Here is an 18,747-nt window from a genome sequence, read left to right on the forward strand (position 1 = left end):
AGTTAGCTAGAAAAACCTTGAACTTCACTCATAAATGACCTTGACCTTGAAAGTCAAATTATTGAAATTATCTTTTTTTTGCTGTAACTGGTTAAGACACAACATTCTTTGGGATAATATCTTTATTAAACGCAAATTATAGCATAAAATTGACTATTTTCCCCTCTTTTGCCCATGTTTTAACGGGACCAAAACCATATGTTAACAGAGTCACGCATTCTTGTTATAGCCCGCTTTTGCCTATGCGCAATACATATAAAATATTAAAAAAATTTTGAAAATGTACAACAATTTGACCTTTTTGCCAAAAGAGTCATGTGCTCTTGTTATTGACATCATGTTTTTTAAGGGCTTTATCGCAGCAACCAAGTACCTAGCCGGAAATACTGCGAATAGACATTGCTGTTAATCTTGGTTGTTGCTCCTTGTAAGAAAAGTCAACCGAAATAAAAAACTAAAAATATCTTCTTATAGAAAAGCGAAAGAGCTAGAGCTTAAAAATTTGGCATGAAACATCATCTAGTCAGTGTCTACCAAGTTTGTTCAAATAAATGCCCTGGGGTCAAAATTGGCCCCGCTGGGGGGGGGGGGGGTCATTGATTTTCCTTATTTGTAAATAGTAAAAACTTAAAAATTCTTCTTTTAAAAAACCCAAATAGCTGGACTCAGGTTAGATATTAAGCATGAGTTTGTTCAAATAAAAGCCCTTGGGTAAAAATTGGCCCCAACCCAGGGGGTCATTTTTTCCCCCCTTTATGTATATAGTAAAAACTTAAAAAACCTTCTTTTAAAAAACCCAAAGAGCTAGAGGTAAGATATTTAGCATGAAACATCTTCTAATGGGTGTCTACCAAGTTTGTTCAAATAATGGCCCTTTGGTTTAAATTAGCCCGGCCCCAGAGGTCATTGATTTTCCTTATATGTGTATAGTAAAAACTTAAAAAATCTTCTTATAAAGAACCCAAAGAGCAAGAGTTTAGATACTTAGCATAAAAGGTCTTCTAGTGAATGTCTACCATGTTTGTTCAAATAAAAGCCCTGGGGTCAAAATTGGGGGGGGGGGGTCATTGTTTTTCCCTATATGTCTATAGTAAAAACTTAAAAAATCTTCTTATAAAAACCCCAAAGAGCTAGATCTTAGATATTTATCATGAAACATGTTCTAATGGGTGTCTACCAAGTTTGTTCAAATAAAAGCCCCTGGTTTAAAATTGGCCTTGGCCCAGGGGCCTATATACAGGTGAGCCATTTTCTGAGGGTCATGTTTTGTCTTTGGTAGAGTATTTTTAAAAAGATTTCTTGAGTTAATATATCTCTAATGTTAAGCTTTGTTAAATCAATTTAAATTCGACATTTTGTTCGGCTCTGAGCATTTGTATTTCCCAAGTTGTTGGCCTCGGAAAAATAAAACTCAAACTGTTTCCACAAGGATTACATATATTTGTTTTGTATTAAATAAACATCATAAATCTGGATTAAAATTTTATGCTTTAATATCACCAACGCACGTTTATTTCCTGTTATAAAGTCTGCAGAGTTCCTCGTAACTGTTGGAGCCATCGCCCTAATGGGCTCAGGCACCAACTGTTACTCGGGACTCTGCAGACATTATAACCGAAAAACGTGCATTAACCCTATATTGACCTTGGCTCATTCATGATCTTGACCTTGAAGGTTAAATTATTGAATTTTCACTGATTTTGCTGTAATTGACTGTAACTTGGTAATTATTTAATGGTTTATCTTCATACTTGTACAAAACAACCTTTTGGACAAGACCTTCTAAAAAGTTGAACTGACCTTGAGCATTAAATGACCTTGACTGTCAGGGTCAAATAATTTAATTTTTGTTAAATTATTATAATTTTGTTTAAGTATTTAACTACAAATTTGACTTATACTTGGAGGAAACAAGACTTGCTACCAAACAAATATATTGAATAATTTAAATGTGAGCTTGACCTTTGTTTTTTCTATAACAGACTGTAATGTAACTTTGTTATTGGTCCCTACTGGTTTAACCAGAGGGAACTTAAGGTTTACACACCGTTTGTCCACAAAAACTGGATCCTGTGATAATGCTAAAAGTACTTAAAATATTTGTATGAAACTTGAAATATTATGGTAGATGGCAGTCTGAAGATTTTGCACGTCTTTACATTTTCTTCCTATGTTGAAAATTTTGATTGCTATGGCAACAAGTAGACTTATAATATGGCAAATATAACAATATTTGGGATAAATAAAAAAAGTCCTGAAAATATTGTTATGAAACTTGAAATATGGATACTTAAGATGACAGTATGGAGATTATGCATGTCAAATTTCTTAATGTATCTACTTCAAACTTCAAATTTATGTTTCTTATCATCACCCACATCATATGTGGCAATGTTCATAATTCTAGCACCTATATTATCAGCATTAAAATTCTTGAACTTTTCATGAAAAAAATGTTGTTTGTTTTCTATAACTTCTTTATTTTTTAAGGTATCTGCTTCAAACTCCAAGTATATGTTCCTTATTATATCTTAAAGCATTTGTGAGAAGATTCAATACTATTTCAAGAATTATGTCCCCCTTGAACTTTTTTTTTCTAGACAATTTTTTTCTTCATTTTTTAGCTCAACTATTCGATAAGAATAAGTAGAGCTATTGTAGTCACCCGAGCGTCGGCGCCAGTGTCAGCGTCGGCGTCTGCGTCGGCGTAACCACTTATGTTAAAGTCTTTGTAATAGTTCAAATATTTTCAAAGTCCATTGACATATGGCTTTGAAACTTTGCACACTTGTTCACCATCATGACCCCAACCTGTAGACAGGAGGAGGTAACTCTATCAAGCATTTTGACAGAATTATGCCCCCTTTTCCACTCGACTTAGAATTTATGTTAAAGTTTTTGTAATAGTTCAAATATTTTCAAAGTCCATTGACATATGGCTTTGAAACTTTGCACACTTGTTCACCATCATGACCCCAACCTGTAAACAGGAGGAGGTAACTGTATCAAGCATTTTTTTTTACTATCAAGCACTAAGAATAGTCGAGCGTTGCTGTCCTACCGACAGCTCTTGTTAAAGGTCATAATAATATGACAAGGTTTATAAATCTAGTGTCCATATTTCCAGATGAATTTTGATAATGATATCCACTAAAACTTCAAATGAACTGTTCCAAATTCAAAGCGGGCTAAATCCATTACAAAGACATTACACAAATTTAGCAGATTAAATGCTTTATAATTATGTTGATAAAAAAGTGTTAATGGCAACACATTTTAGGATAAATTTTTTGGAGGGAGAGGGGTATTTTGTCCAGTCTGTTTGTCTGCGAACAACTTGGTAGAAGCAATCATCTGAGATGGATGGGAGAACATTTGTCTTAAAATGACCCCAATATTAAGATATCAAAATATGATCAATCTGTGTCTTCATTAGACCTTATTACTCACTTATATTTTTTTTATAATTCTCATATCTCTTTTGTAATCAAAACCTACAGTCCAACCCCAATTATTCGACAATCCTTTATTCAAATACCCGGCATTATCCAAAATAGATCGGCGGTCCCGTTTTTATCTCTATATAAATCAATATAAATACGAACGTATTATTCGAAATGCATTATCCGAATACCTCCTATTTTTTGAAGTAAAATTTCGGTCCCGATTATACAATTATGAAAGAATTTCACACCTATTATTCGAAGCCAGACTAATTGGCGCAGATCCACTCGCTGACCGGTCGACTTGTGAAAAAATATCAACAGTCATGCATGTATTTAGACAATCAGGCTTTGCACAAAACGATACATAATGTAGAATAAAATGCAAGTACTTATGTCTTCAATGCCAGTAAAACAATTTTTAAGCATCTCTTCTTTAATTTTTATTTTTCTCAATTGATTGCAGGAAGCAAGTTTGTTGTAAATGGTAGTTTTGCTATGATTGGCCAAAGTGAAGTAGTTTTCGTCTATCAAAATATTTCGATTTCGATTATTCGAACCCATTGATTATTCGAAGTAAATTTTCAGTCCCAGGCACTTCAAATAAATGGGGTTGGACTGTATGTAAAAATTGTTGTTAATACAATAGTCTTAAGCAAATTGGTCATACTATGTCCATTATTAATTAAAAAGGCTTTTACCTTGAATATATGCAGAATAGTGGACTAAACCCTGGAGCGCTGGAATAATATTTGGCTAAGGTTTTGTGTTCAGCTTTTCTCATAAACCATTGGAAGTATTTTCTTGTTACTTCACATAACTAAGATAGATATGTGGTATTACATTCCATATAAATTTTACAGGGTCCCTTTTTATAAGACTTGAAAAACTTCTTCTTTGATATAACAAAAATCTGGAAAAAGTGTGATCCCTCAGAGGCATGAATCACAACAAAAGTACATAAAAACTGTAAACTCTGTTTGATTGAGTCTGTACATGAGGGATAATTAAAAAGTGCAACATCCCTGATGCCCCTTAGCACTCCCTTGAGCGTAACTCAATTTTCGACATTAATAGTGCTGGCATCAAAGATCCCGAAGGACCAGAAAAATATAACAACAGTAAAGTGAAGTATGGGGCAACTTTTTACGGCTGCCTCACATCACTAGACACCTGCTGTTGTGAATACTTAGACATTTTGAATCTCCTTTTCCATTTATAGAGTTGAGCAATATAGGTCCATTTTGACATCTTGTTTTATATTCATTGTATGTTCTTCATAGTTGTTACATGTTGTTAAGCTTTTGATGACTTAATGTTGTCAGCACATTACAACCTTTGTAGACCTTTACATGACACAGGTCTATAGGTGGAAGATACAAAATGTAAACCTTATTGCAATCATAATAATCATATGAATAGGTCTTTGTGTCATATCTACATATTAAAGCTCAAAGGGTCATTCTAAAAATGCATTGACACATGATGTCATGTTTAAATATGACCTTTTTGAGGTGAAGGTCATTTACAAAAATTATACATGTATTTATTTTGGATCTTGTCTAATTAAAAAGCTTTAATGAATCAAATGAAAGCTAATAGGCAGAAGTAGAATTTAGAATACAGATTATTTATAAATATACAGTTGATTTTAGTGTACTTAGTATTCTGTATTATTGTGAATTATGTAAAAAATATGGTTGGAAAGGTCATTTTGTAATGAACTAGCTTCTAAAGGATATAAATGATGAAAAAATTACAGCCTTGAAAAGACAAAAGACATAAGATATGCATGTTTGCAAGTAAGTTGAGATAATTGTCTTTTAAAGCCCATGAAAGATTTTAATTCCTGCCTTAGGTGTTCAGATGACATGCAGAAAACGACATGCCGGTATGTGTACTCAGCGTCATATAGTAACCCAAAGAGGAATAAGTTAATGTAATCTTTCCTAACATTAAAACAACTGATGTCTTTGTATTGTGATAAGCATTGTATTTACAAACTAATGATGTTACAAACAAGGGATGCTACAATATCTGTGTTACTTCTTTATTTGGGTGTTTTAAAAAGAGAGGAAAGGAGCTCTACACATTTTAAAAGTTTATAAAATTCGAGGTTATTGACCTAGTTTCAGCCTCGTAGTCATAGTTCAAGGTCAAGTTCACGTCCTATGGTTTACAGATATGTTGATGCACGTTCTCGTCTTTGGTACAACAGTAACCGACGCTACACATGTCCGCCACGCCAGAACACTCAGGTGTTGGTAACCATACTCACTTAATGAATTGCATGATGTTGATTAGGTGCTTTATTGCTTAAAAAATTAGTAGAAGTAAATTAAAAAACAGTGTATCAGTTATGTGGCTTCTGAGTTATTAGATGACTGAAAAACAATTAATTTTATGTATGGAAGTATTTAGCTTTTGTCTGTATCTCATACACATAGTATAGATAATATGGAATATTATGGTTACTATAGTTGTAGTTATAGAAAAACTTCTCTCTTGTAACCTGCTGAAACATCGGCATAAATATGATGATATAATAATCATAAATAAACTCTTAATATGGCACTTGTATATGCATGCATTATAGTGAAAATAGATTTTGTTCACTACTCAAAATTCTACATCCTCAATGTCACTCATGTTCACTTACTATTTAAAGGTTGAAAATTGTGTGAATGTTAATAAGTCTCTTAATACCCCAAAGTTCACAGCCATAGAAAACTTGGTTGGAAAATTTTACAAGAACATATTGATTTTAGGTATAATCTTGCTTTAGCATTAGAGTAACAAGATATTTGTAACATTTGTTGAAATACAAAAATAACATTTTCTTCTTAATTTTTTCATAATTATGGAAATAAGCTATTAATAAAAAGTAATGTGAGAATTGTCACATTTTCATCCATTTATTGACATACTTCACTGATTATAAATACTATTGATCATCATATATTGCATGATAATGGCTTTCTGATTTTCTGTGACTTTTGTATCTAATTGTGACAGAAGCATGTTACAAATATAGGAAATAACTAATCACCAAATTATCACTAATGCCATCCTAACAATTATAAACATGTAAACATTGAAATTTACAAATGATATTCTTGTATTAGCCATAAAGCTTATTCTTTTTATGCCAACATACCCTGAAAATAATTTAGACATGTGACAGAAAAAAATTCATGAAAGTAAACAAGGTGTAAAGTGCCTCTGTACTCTGAATTACTTTCAATATTGTATCAATTAAATATGGTATTTACAAGTATGACAATAACATTGTTATGATTATTGTTCATAATTATGGTTTTTATTTTAATGACTGATGCTTAAAGTATTAAATTCAATTTTACTGCAGAATTTCAATATTTTCATTTGTTTTAAGGTGGGATGTATGGCTTTAACTTTAAGATGAAGATTGTGAATTGTTAAAATGAATTAATTACTTTTGAAATTATAAGAAATTGTACTGACTTTTACTACCATATTGTTGGAACTGATATGAGGGTGAAGCTTCATGGTGTATAGTGATGAATTTAAAATACAGTGATCGATTTAACAATATATTGTGACATATTGTTTTTCTTTCATAAACCTAATTTTTATAGAAAATTGTTCCAAGTGATCTTTAAATTTCAATCCTTTGGTCTGGTACTTAAATCTGTAAGTATATTTTCAGGTGGAAACTCACAGTTCAGAAAAAAACAGCGAGAGCAACTTACCCTCAGTATGATGTCCCGTCTGCTTCCTCCAAATCATCGGCGGGAGTTACCTTGACAACAACTCAGGGGCAAATAACTTCTGATAACAGTGAAGTTGGTCCAACATTTGTCGGGCCAACTATTACAATGATCAAATTCTAAACAAAAAGGTGCTTTCGGAGAATTAGTCAGGTGATTGTTTCTATATTGTGAGCATTTATCAACAAAAAGAAAATCAGGTGAAGTGACGTCTGCAAAGTTGAAGGTCATGGGAGGTTTAATTATTTACATTGAGATAATCAATTGTGTAATCCTTGTTTTTGTTTAAGCTTGATATGTTATTTTAATTAAAACCCTGAATTTGAATTTAAGCAAAATTTGTCAAAATCCATGATTACAGTAAATACTTATATAAAACTTACGGATTTACAACCAAGTTAAGGGGTATAAAACTTACGGATTTACAACCAAGTTAAGGGGAAAGGGAAGTCAATATTTTAAAGAATTAGTGCAGCATTGAGGAAAATAAATAAAAAGCATTTAAATAATTTCCCTGAATAATTCCCACCATTTCAAAACTTAAAATTAGTATTTATGCTACAACAGAATTGATGTGTGTTTTGCCTATGTTGATTGCTATATTTTTGTAGATAAGAATAATGGCATTTACTTTCCTTAGATAAAATTTTGGAAAGATTCTTTCCTGTCCAGTTTTGCATTTCTATTCTTCTCTTCTTTATATATTACCAAAATATACATGTATATACACAGGGTTTATATTTAACAAAATACAAACAAAATAACAGTATTGTAGAATTCACAAAGTGCAATCAGTAGATAAAATATCATTTGTAAATGTTTGTGTAGATAACAGCAAGACTTTTTTAAAAAAGGAAATGAGACAGTGAAAATAAAGTTTGCCTCTAAGAGGTTGATGCATGCACAAATTACTCATAAATACTATATATTTATCAACTAAACGTTTTGTCTTTGTAAATTCATCTCGAATAGTTGGCAAGAATTTCTCTTGAAAAAATTTCATTTCTATTTTTGGCATGCAATATGGTGTCATGAATTTGAATGGGCAAACATTTAAATATATCATATTTAGATGTATCTATTTTAAACAATGTATTCATGTATCTGTGAGTATACATGTATAATCAACATAACTGTGCCTTCATAACCATCATGTGATATTTGTAAATACATTTATGATAATCATTATATGTTATATGTAAGTTAATATGACAAATATGCAAGACATCAACTGTTAGCCTGCTAGCTGGAACCCAGTGATTAGCCTTATACTCTTCATGGTTCTATATACGCTATCCCTTCATTTTTCTTATAGAACTGTTCCAAATTTAAAGCAGGGCAAATCATTAATAATTTCAACAGGTTAAATGTTAAAATTGACAAGACCAGTCTAAAAATATAAGATTGGTTAGATTGATTTAGCCAATCAGATGTGTTCCATATATAGACTGGACTATGTTTTCAAGTTTTATGATAATAAGTTGAAATAAATAGACAAGCTACACACACAAACATTCAGTAATTATTTATTTTATGATAATTAGTTGAGCACTTAAACAGTGCTAATATTATGAAGCACTGAACCAGTCTCTCTTGTAACAATATGGTAAATAAAGAAATGATTTGGCATATAAACTGTTTTGAGCAAACACGTTTTGAGAAATGTGCATTTATATAGTCTTTTTAATTCATTAGCTCTCCAAATTAATTTTCTAAACAAGAAATTTAACATGGTAATTTGTTAAAACACAATCTTGATATAATGATAATATTCTGAGTGAAAAATACTCTTTCATTTATATCATTTCTTTGTTTACAGTGGTAAGTCTGCAATTTAGAAAAGTTTAATGTTGTTTATGTAAACAGATTTATTTATCAAATGTTTAAAGATACACACTGTACATGAGAATTATATTTACATACAGATTTAAGTGAATATTATTTTTACACAAAAAAATACAGTATTTTATCAGTGTAATTTGACTACATATGATTTTGTTCCTTATTAAATACTCAGTAAAGTATATGTATAGTATATATAAAGTTAACATATTAAACATGTGCCAAACTTAAGGACTGATGGTGAAGCTAAGGGTAGTTTGATGAGTGATTTGAACAAATAATGACCTCGATGCATGAATGCTGTATCTGTATAGTACTTCAAAACCAGATAAAAAAAAACATACCCTCAAACACCTATATCTAATCTACACTCATATGGTGTTATATTGTAAAGAAATATTTATTTTTTATTATTTTTTTTTTGTTACTTTATTATTTACTTTTTTTTTTTCAATACAATGCATTTTTTCTAATACTGCATTTGCTTTAAAGGAAAAAGCTTAATTTTGGGATTTCTGTAGTTTCAAGATATACAGTCAAACTGTATTTGTTTTAACATATTTTGTTCTTTACTGAATATAAGATTTTTAAATTCAGTTTCCAAACCCACATTGTGGAAGACTGTTGTCTCTTTGGTTATATTCAGGTGCCTATTTGTATCTGTCTCCAAAAAAGCTTGAATAACTATTAAAATGTTAGTGTGACTTTGAACAACAGTATATCTTTTGACCATTGCCATGTGATGAGACCAGTTGTAACCTTTATGTTATCTCACAGTTGCTTACAAAATAGGAATTGAGTTGTTGTTTTTTTATTTTAAAGCAGCATGCCTCCTTATTTCTGCTAATTTTCATGAAAATTTTGAAAATGAATTAAAAACTAAAATATTTTCAAGTGAACAAAAAAAGTAACTTTTTCGTCACAAACAGCTCTTTCTAAACTATGAAATAAATGCCAATATATGCAATAAAGTGCTTACTGGTTAGTCACACAGTAGAACTAAGGTGATCAACCCTGCAAAATCAGTCATTCGTTGCATGAAACATGAACATTATTTCTTGAAAAGTAAGTATTTTTACTTTTCTTAAAATTTTAGTACATTTTTATTAAAGTTGATTTTCATATAATGGGTCATATAACCTGTCAAATATCTATATATCTTAAACTTTGGTATTAACTATAAAAATTATTTTAAATATACACAGCTATGTATCACACTACTGATGGTGTATTGTATTTTCGAAATGATTGCTAAAATTTGAATATGTGTATTTCTTCAACAATTCTTTTGTTATTTGATTTTATGTAGTTTTCTGTAAACAGGAAATGCATGTAATTGACTCTTGTAAAATAATCTCTATTTATTTCTTCAGTTGTTTACAGTCTGTACATTATTGTTCTAAACATACTTTTCAATGGATCATGTCAGTATCTGTTATAAATGTAAAAGAGTAGAGATTAAGTTATATTGTATTTTGGATCAGCTCGTTTTGTTTTTTATTGCTCATTTTCAGGTGGATTTATCTAAACCTGCTTAAAACTAAAATCACTAGCATTAAGATACCACATTAGTATATAGCAAGGCCAGTCTGTACATCTGTGCTATCTGACCAGGCTATATAATTATTGTTGGTAGCTAAATATTTGTACTCTGATATTGAAATCCCTTATACTTTGAATGGACTTTCCCATATACAAAGCCAAGCAAATCTATTAAAGGGCAAATGCATTAAAGGGCAAATCTGTTAAAGGGTAAATCTGTTAGAGATGTTAAGCAGGTTTAGGGTAAAGTAAGGTTGTTTTCCAACTTTTGCCAGTTTCAACACAAGGAAATAATTTTTGATGAAGATAAATTACTTGCAAGATTGATGTATTGTTATAATTATGATTCTCACTAGAATCACTGTTAGAATTCAATTCCAAGACAACTAAAATGACTCATTATTGCATTTCAGTAGAATGTCTGTTTTACTAGAAACAGTTAAAACATTGCAATGGACTTTTCTGTGATACCATGCAATGATTGGTTTTTAGCTCAACTATTTGAAGAATATGGAGAGCTATTGCAGTCGCCCCGGCGTCGGCGTCTGCGTTGGTTAAAGTTTTTTGTAAAGTCAAATATCTCAATTATTGCTTGAGATATTCAATTGAAACTTACAATACTTATTTGTAGTAACAACATACATCAGATTGACAAGTTGGATAAATCTGCCTACAATATTTACAGAATTATGCCCCTTTTTAACTTAGAAATTTTGGTTAAAGTTTTTTGTAAAGTCAAATATCTCTATAATTGCTTGACATATTCAATTGAAATTTACAATTGCTTTTTATAGTAACAATGTACATCTGTTTGCAAAATTGCATAACCGTTTCTGCAATATTTGCAGAATTATGCCCTTTGAAACTTAGAAAGTTTGGTTAAAGGTTAAAGGTCTTAAAAACTTTCAAAGATATTTACTTGAAACTTTACACATGTACTTAGGGTCATAATTGAAGGTCACATCCCAAGATTCATAACTCTGCCATGTATTTTGACTGAATTATACTCCCTTTTGTAATAAAAAAATCTCCTTTTCTTGGTTAAGTTTAACATGCAAGTTTTGCATATCTCAAGATACAAACTTGAAACTTCATTGTAGGACACTGACCAAGATCAATAATTCTATATTGCATTTATGCTGATTTTCTCCCCTTTTTCAACTTAGAAATTCATGGTAAAGTTTTGCTTGTAAGCTGTTATCTCCATAACTACTGAAGGGTTTGTGCCTTTTTTGGGACAGTTTTATGCATTCATAATAATAAAGCAGTGATTTACTTGATAAAACATCTTAATACCTTTTCGGTCAATTTTATGTATTCATAGGTAAGCATTATTATACTCAATAAAACACCCTTGTGACAACTTTTTCGAATAGTCTAGCCTTTCTGTCCTCCGACAGTTCTTGTTAATACTGTGATACATGGAATTCTTCCCACAAAATTGTTTGTGAACATTTGTACATTTATTACATTTATGATGTGTTTTTTATGACATTTACATGTAGGATTAAAAGATTATAGTTACCAATGTAATAATCATCTATATGTGTTAAAAGAGATTCAGGCCAGGGTAAGTTAAACAGTAAATTATGCCAAAAAAGCATGATAATCCAGATTCTGTATGATTTATAAGTTTGAGTATATTTTACTTGTTGTTTCTTAAAACATATTTATATGTTAAGAAATCTTAATAGTATATCAAAATAGTATATTGCTACTAGCATTTGTATTCATGGCATGGTTTCTGACTCCATGAATGGATAATTTTATAAAATAAACATGTTGACCAACCTAAAAATTAACCTCTGCCATTGGTTAACAAATTTCAAATCTACCAATCAAATGATAAAATTTCAAAATTTTCTCTTTCCTGACTGACACCAGTCCAGCTTGAGAAAATGACAAAGAAACCTTAAATCAAAGTTTTGATGTTACTTAAAATGAAATCATTTTGTTTTATAAAAAAGGTGGATATATTTAAAGTTTTGTTTGTAAAAATACACACTTGAAAATAGTCAATTGTTAAAGCATTAGGAAATCATTTTAACCAAGCCATTCTTATTATCAATAAAAAATTAATTATAAAGAGAAAGATGCTTGAAATTCAAAACATGTTCTCTCTTTTGTTAATTTGGGTAATAGTGTTTTGATTTACAAATTAATGATATCATGTTGGAGAATAGCAATGTTCTCTTGCTTTCATATTTACCGTTGTATTATTAATAATTTCCAAATTTTGTTTTAAATTTCTCTTTTAGTATTATGTATATTTGTTGTTCATTATTTTATTTTGTAAATGTTTGAATGCTCAAATTTCAATAGAATGTACCATAATTTATTGTTATATTGTCAATAGACATGTTATGAAGCATTCAACCTTTGTTGTTTTCATTATTCCGTTTACTATGAAAGTATGTATTGAAAGTCAAATATTAATGGTGTGTTATTGTACATAATTAAATTCCCATTTCATGGAAAAGTTAACATGTTGTATAAGTATAAAGATTATTGTGAAAAATTTACTAGTACTTAACAGTATTTCATGTTTAAATTAGTATTTATAAGCTGCCAGCACAAGAGTGCAGTTTTTGTCATAGAACTTTAAAGAAAATCTCCTGAGGTCCCAAAGCCTTGAAAGAAGGTTTAAAATTCTTGGACATGTAAAAGGTTAAAATATGAAAACAATAATAAAGAAATATACTAAAAATCAAATTGAAAATCAGTTATATTAAGGGCGATTCTTAGACCGATTTGAGTTAAAAGCATTTAAACACTTATTTTTAGGTATTTTTGCTCATTTTGGCAAAACAGAGTAGGAGAAGAGATTATTGGTATAGACCTACATCAAATCTTAGTTTAAAAAAAAAATATATATCCAGTCCCTTCATGTCAAAGAATGTGCCTTTAACATACTAGTGTTACTTCTATAGACTACTAAAGCCAGGCAAGCATACACATCTGTGCAGTTCAAACATACCATACTGATGGCTGATTGTAATGAAATTATGTTTAAGACAAATATGGTGGAATTTGTGAAAAACTCATTTTTGCCCCCAAAAATCTTTGCAAATAACTGATTTTGCTTTAATAGCGAGTATGTGACCCAATGTTGTCAATGACGGCACCGTCATTGCATACTCCTTATCAGGTTTCTTACTCTGGACAGTGTGTGGATAGTATTCCACTCATCAACAACGGGCGGCACCAAGCTCCTGGGTGCTTCTTGGCTGGACCCTGACAGGCTAAAAATACGGGCCTTTGTAGCTTCAATTCCATACATGCCTAATGGAATTAAGATCTGGGGATTGGGGCTAGCCAGTCCAAATGAGTAATACCCTGTTTTTTCCAAGTACTCTTGGACGACATTTAGCTGTATTATCATCCATTAAAATGAACCCATTACCAATTGCACCAGCATACAACCTTACCTGGGTGTTGAGGATCTCATCTCGATACCGCTGGGCAGTCAATGTGCCTCTGTGGAGGACAAAGAGGTCAGTACGTCCATCCCAGCTGATTCCAATCCAGACCATTATTGATTCGCTGCCATAGCGGTCGTGTTCCACAATGTTTGCTGTATGAAGTCGTTCCTCTGACCTTCGCCATACTCTAGCATGCCTATTTGTGTAGTCAAGGCAGTACCTTGACTCATTGGTGAAGAGGACAGGCCGCCAGTCAATCCTGCTCCCACCAACATGGTCCATTGCCCAATCATATCAGTGCCGGCAGTGGTCTCTAGACAGCAGGATTGGTATACATGGTCTTCTCAAGCGCAGACCATTTTCATGCAAACGTGTACATATGGTCTGAAGTACATATGGTCTGCCACCACCATGTCGTCTAACAGGTGTACCATGCTGTTGGAACCTCGCCCAGGCTCGGTGATAACCGTATGGTCCACACCAAACACCTTGCCAACCTCACAATGTCGAGGCCCTTGCTCCACCATACCAACTGCCCGCCACAACTCTGCTCCTGATAAATGCCTTCTAACATATGCATTTGCAATTATTCAATCTTAAATGTTTTAATATTTCAATGGAAAATGAAGAATGAACACCCTACACATTATGGTACTTGTATTCTGTGTCTAATAAAGAATATCAAAATAGAGGGTCACCTTGCTTGTACTACTTGCACATGGAAATGGCCTCTCATTCAAGGATATGTATACACAGGGTACACTCTCTACACAGGGTACACTCTCGAAACATTACTACACAACTTACAATGTAAATATCATAACATTATATGATGTAGAATTCATGATGCTCTGTGGGAAACTTGGTGCTTAGCAAACTTTGAGTAGTATACATTTCTAAATAGCCATTTTAAATAAAACGAGAAAGGTAAAAAAACAACAAAAATTTCTACCAAGAGCCAAATATCAATTGTATTGTAAGTTTTTAATCAACCAAACATGAATGTATATATAATAATCCTGGTAATTCTGAAATGCCATCATAATCCACAGGTGTGTCTATCATGTCTATTATTTTAAGATGGTCTTGTTAAAACTAAAGCCATATCTTAGTACAGTTATTTCCCTTTTATAAAACTAATCAGATAAACTTACTTTATAAGTACACACAAAAATCTGTAATACAATGATGTATTGAAGAGAATCTGGTTTGATTAAAGTGATTCTATGTACATTTTGTTTAGAGCTTTGATAATTATATATACATGGTTAGTTAGCAATGCCAAATAAATCAGAATTAACATTTGAACTATCTTTGTTCCTGGTCTAAATTTGATAATTTGAACAAAAATGTGCATACTTGCTTGAATGCTAAAGTTGTAATACTTAATAACATACATTGAATGAATGACCAAAATGACATTAAATAATGAAACTTTAATGTCATTATATTCCTAAAGGATGTCCTTAATAAGGGCTATAAGAGCTATTATACTTGACATTGCTCAGTTTTGTGGGCTTTTGACATTAATGACATTAATATAAGTAAAGACACTAAATTCATTTGTTAACTTAAAAAGAGTATAAAAGCTTTATGTTATGAAACTTTTATAAAAGTTGCCAACATTAACATTATATTGTTTCCATTAACTTATGGTGAATTCTGGAAAGAGTTGTGATATAGAATGTCTCTATTATTTAACACACGTAAACAGAATAATTAAATTGTTCCTAAAGAAAATACTATGCTGCAGTTTTATTCCTTTAGCAATAATTTCATGCATCCACCATTCATTTTTAAGACAATTTACACCTGAATTTCTTTCATACAAGCACTTTTTCAAAATTCAAACCTTTATATTTGCAGCGTATACATGTATTAAACTTTATACCATTTAATACTAAAAAGCTAAGTGATTTGATCATAGGGCAGGGATATAAGTGTGACAAATTTCCTTGTTTAGTTTTTATTTATTTTGTGGGACTGCAGATTACATTTAAAACACTTTTGTTGCGTAGAAAGACAACTGTTCTCAATGTCTATTTTATTGTTTCAATAAATACAGTTATATTGCAGAATATTGTTGTTTTACTGTTTGAATGAAAGCGGTCAAATTATCCCCAGTAGGGTAGTTATATTTATTTTTACTCAGAACTAAGTGGTTTGTTACATTAAACTTTTCCTTATTTATAGTGCCTAGAGTCTTGAAATTTATTAATAAAAAAAGGCTGACTTTGCACATTGAGGCTTGGTTTTTATGATAAATCAAACAAGAAGGCAATGTCACTAAATGTCTATCATCTAGATATATAACATGAAAATGTAGTACATGTATACAGTAGCGTCTAGGACATAGATGCTGCCATTATATTATATGAGAATGTATGTACAGTACTATGTAGGACACAGATACTGCCACCATATATTATATTTGAATGTATGTACAGTACTATGTAGGACACAGATGCTGCCACTGTATATCATATTAGAATGTATGTACAGTACTATGTAGGACACAGATGCTGCCACTATATATGAGAATGTATGTACAGTACTGTGTAGGACACAGATGCTGCCACCATATATTATATAAGAATGTATGAACAGTACTATGTAGGACACAGATGCTGCCACTGTATAGTCTATAAGAATGTATGTACAGTACTATGTAGGACACAGATGCTGCCACTATATATTATATAAGAATGTATGAACAGTACTATGTAGGACACAGATGCTGCCACTGTATATCATATTAGAATGTATGAACAGAACTATGTAGGACACAGATGCTGCCACTGTATATTATACTGTATTCCTAGAAAAGATTTCGCGCATTTTAAGTTAGCGGTTTTCGCGGTAGGCATGATTCCGCGAATCTTTATAGCCGCGAATATGTCACTTATAACAAATCCGCGAACATTTCTAGCTTCAGCTAAAAATAACATAAAAAGTGTAGAATATTTATTATAATCTACTTACACAAAAAAAATAACATATAAACACAGGTGCTATAGAAATGTGTAAAGAATAATTTATGTATGTTATTGATACTAGTTTGCACGCTGAAAAAGAAAATATCAATTATTAGTAATTATCATGCTTATTGACATTATTTGCTAGTCACAGCGTTGACAAACGCATTTACAGTTTGCGACAATGACTTGGATTTTATTTGCTTGGAGTAGGTGTAATCCTTTGTTAAAAGTACAAAGGCGATAAAGTGCTACATTGATAAACAGCGGTTATGTTGTTATAATGAAAGCGATGTACAGTCCGATAATGTGTAAAAAAAATACGTATCGACATTTTGAAGATAAAGTCATTTAGGATAATGAAGAAAGGTAAGGAAATATGAAAATGTTCACGGAACAACCGTCCTTGTTCAACTAGTCAATAGATGAAATGTATAAAGTAACGTTGCGCTTTAGGCGCGGCTTGTCAAAAAAAATAAAATAATTAAAAGCACAGGTAATGATATGCATCAAAAACATAGCCTCCAAAAGCTGTAATTTAGGCCGTAGCGACTTAACATTCGCGAATTCGCAGTTACTACATATCCGCGAAAGTTTGTCTCCGCGAAAATGCCAACGTTGTGAAAAACGCGAAATATTGTATCCGCGAACATTTCTAGGAATACAGTATAAGAATGTATGAACAGTACTATGTAGGACACAGATGCTGCCACTATATATTAAATAAGAATGTATGAACAGAACTATGTAGGACACAGATGCTGCCACTGTATATCATATTAGAATGTATGAACAGAACTATGTAGGACACAGATGCTGCCACTGTATATCATATAAGAATGTATGTACAGTATTATGTAGGACACAGATGCTGCCACTATATATCATATAAGAATGTATGTACAGTACTTTGTAGGACACAGATGCTGCCACTGTATATTATATAAGAATATATGTACAGTACTATGTAGGACACAGATGCTGCCACTGTATATTATATAAGAATGATTGTACAGTACTATGTAGGACACAGATGCTGCCACTATATATTATATAAGAATGTATGTACAGTACTATGTAGGACACAGATGCTGCCACTATATATTCTATAAGAATGTATGTACAGTACTATGTAGGACACAGATGCTGCCACCATGTATTCTATAAGAATGTATGTACAGTACTATGTAGCGCACAGATGCTACCACTATATATTATATAAGAATGTATGTAGGACACAGATTCTGCCACTATGTATTCTATAAGAATGTATGTACAGTATTATATAGGGCACAGATGCTGCCACTATATATTATATAAGAATGTATGTACAGTATTATGTAGGACACAGATGCTGCCACCATGTATCATATAAGAATGTATGTACAGTACTATGTAGCGCACAGATGATGCCACTATATATTATATAAGAATGTATGTACAGTTCTATGTAGGACACAGATGCTGCCACTATGTATTATATTTGAATATATGTACAGTACTATGTAGGATACAGATGTTGCCACTATATAAAATATAAGAATGTATGTACAGTACTATGTAGGACAAAGATGCTGCCACTGTATATCATATAAGAATATATGTACAGTACTATGTAGGACACAGATGCTGCCACCATATATTATATAAGAATATATGTACAGTACTATGTAGGACACAGATGCTGCCACTATATATCATATAAGAATGTATGTACAGTATTATGTAGGACACAGATGCTGCCACTATGTATCATATTTGAATATATGTACAG

The 18,747-nt window shown here is 31.6% G+C and overlaps 1 protein-coding gene across 25 annotated transcripts in view; it reads left to right on the forward strand.

Annotated features, from left to right (window-relative positions):
• The window catches only part of LOC132749497 (cyclin-dependent kinase-like 4), a 51,959-nt gene extending 43,219 nt beyond the window's left edge, over window positions 1-8,740 (forward strand). For 23 of the 25 annotated variants that reach the window (XM_060739282.1, XM_060739262.1, XM_060739267.1 and 20 more), the window contains 2 exons: window positions 5,573-5,703; window positions 7,132-8,740. In XM_060739282.1, the coding sequence (XP_060595265.1) occupies window positions 5,573-5,703; window positions 7,132-7,315 (315 nt within the window). In that variant the 3' untranslated portion in view covers window positions 7,316-8,740. The remainder of the gene's footprint in view (window positions 1-5,572; window positions 5,704-7,131) is intronic. The other 2 variants (XM_060739285.1, XM_060739287.1) reach the window with 1 other exon arrangement.
• Window positions 8,741-18,747: the final 10,007 nt, after the last annotated feature.

The sequence above is a fragment of the Ruditapes philippinarum genome, unplaced genomic scaffold (assembly GCF_026571515.1).
Source record: "Ruditapes philippinarum isolate M1 unplaced genomic scaffold, ASM2657151v2 ctg575_1_1_1_1, whole genome shotgun sequence".
NCBI classification, from domain to species: Eukaryota; Metazoa; Mollusca; class Bivalvia; order Venerida; family Veneridae; genus Ruditapes; species Ruditapes philippinarum.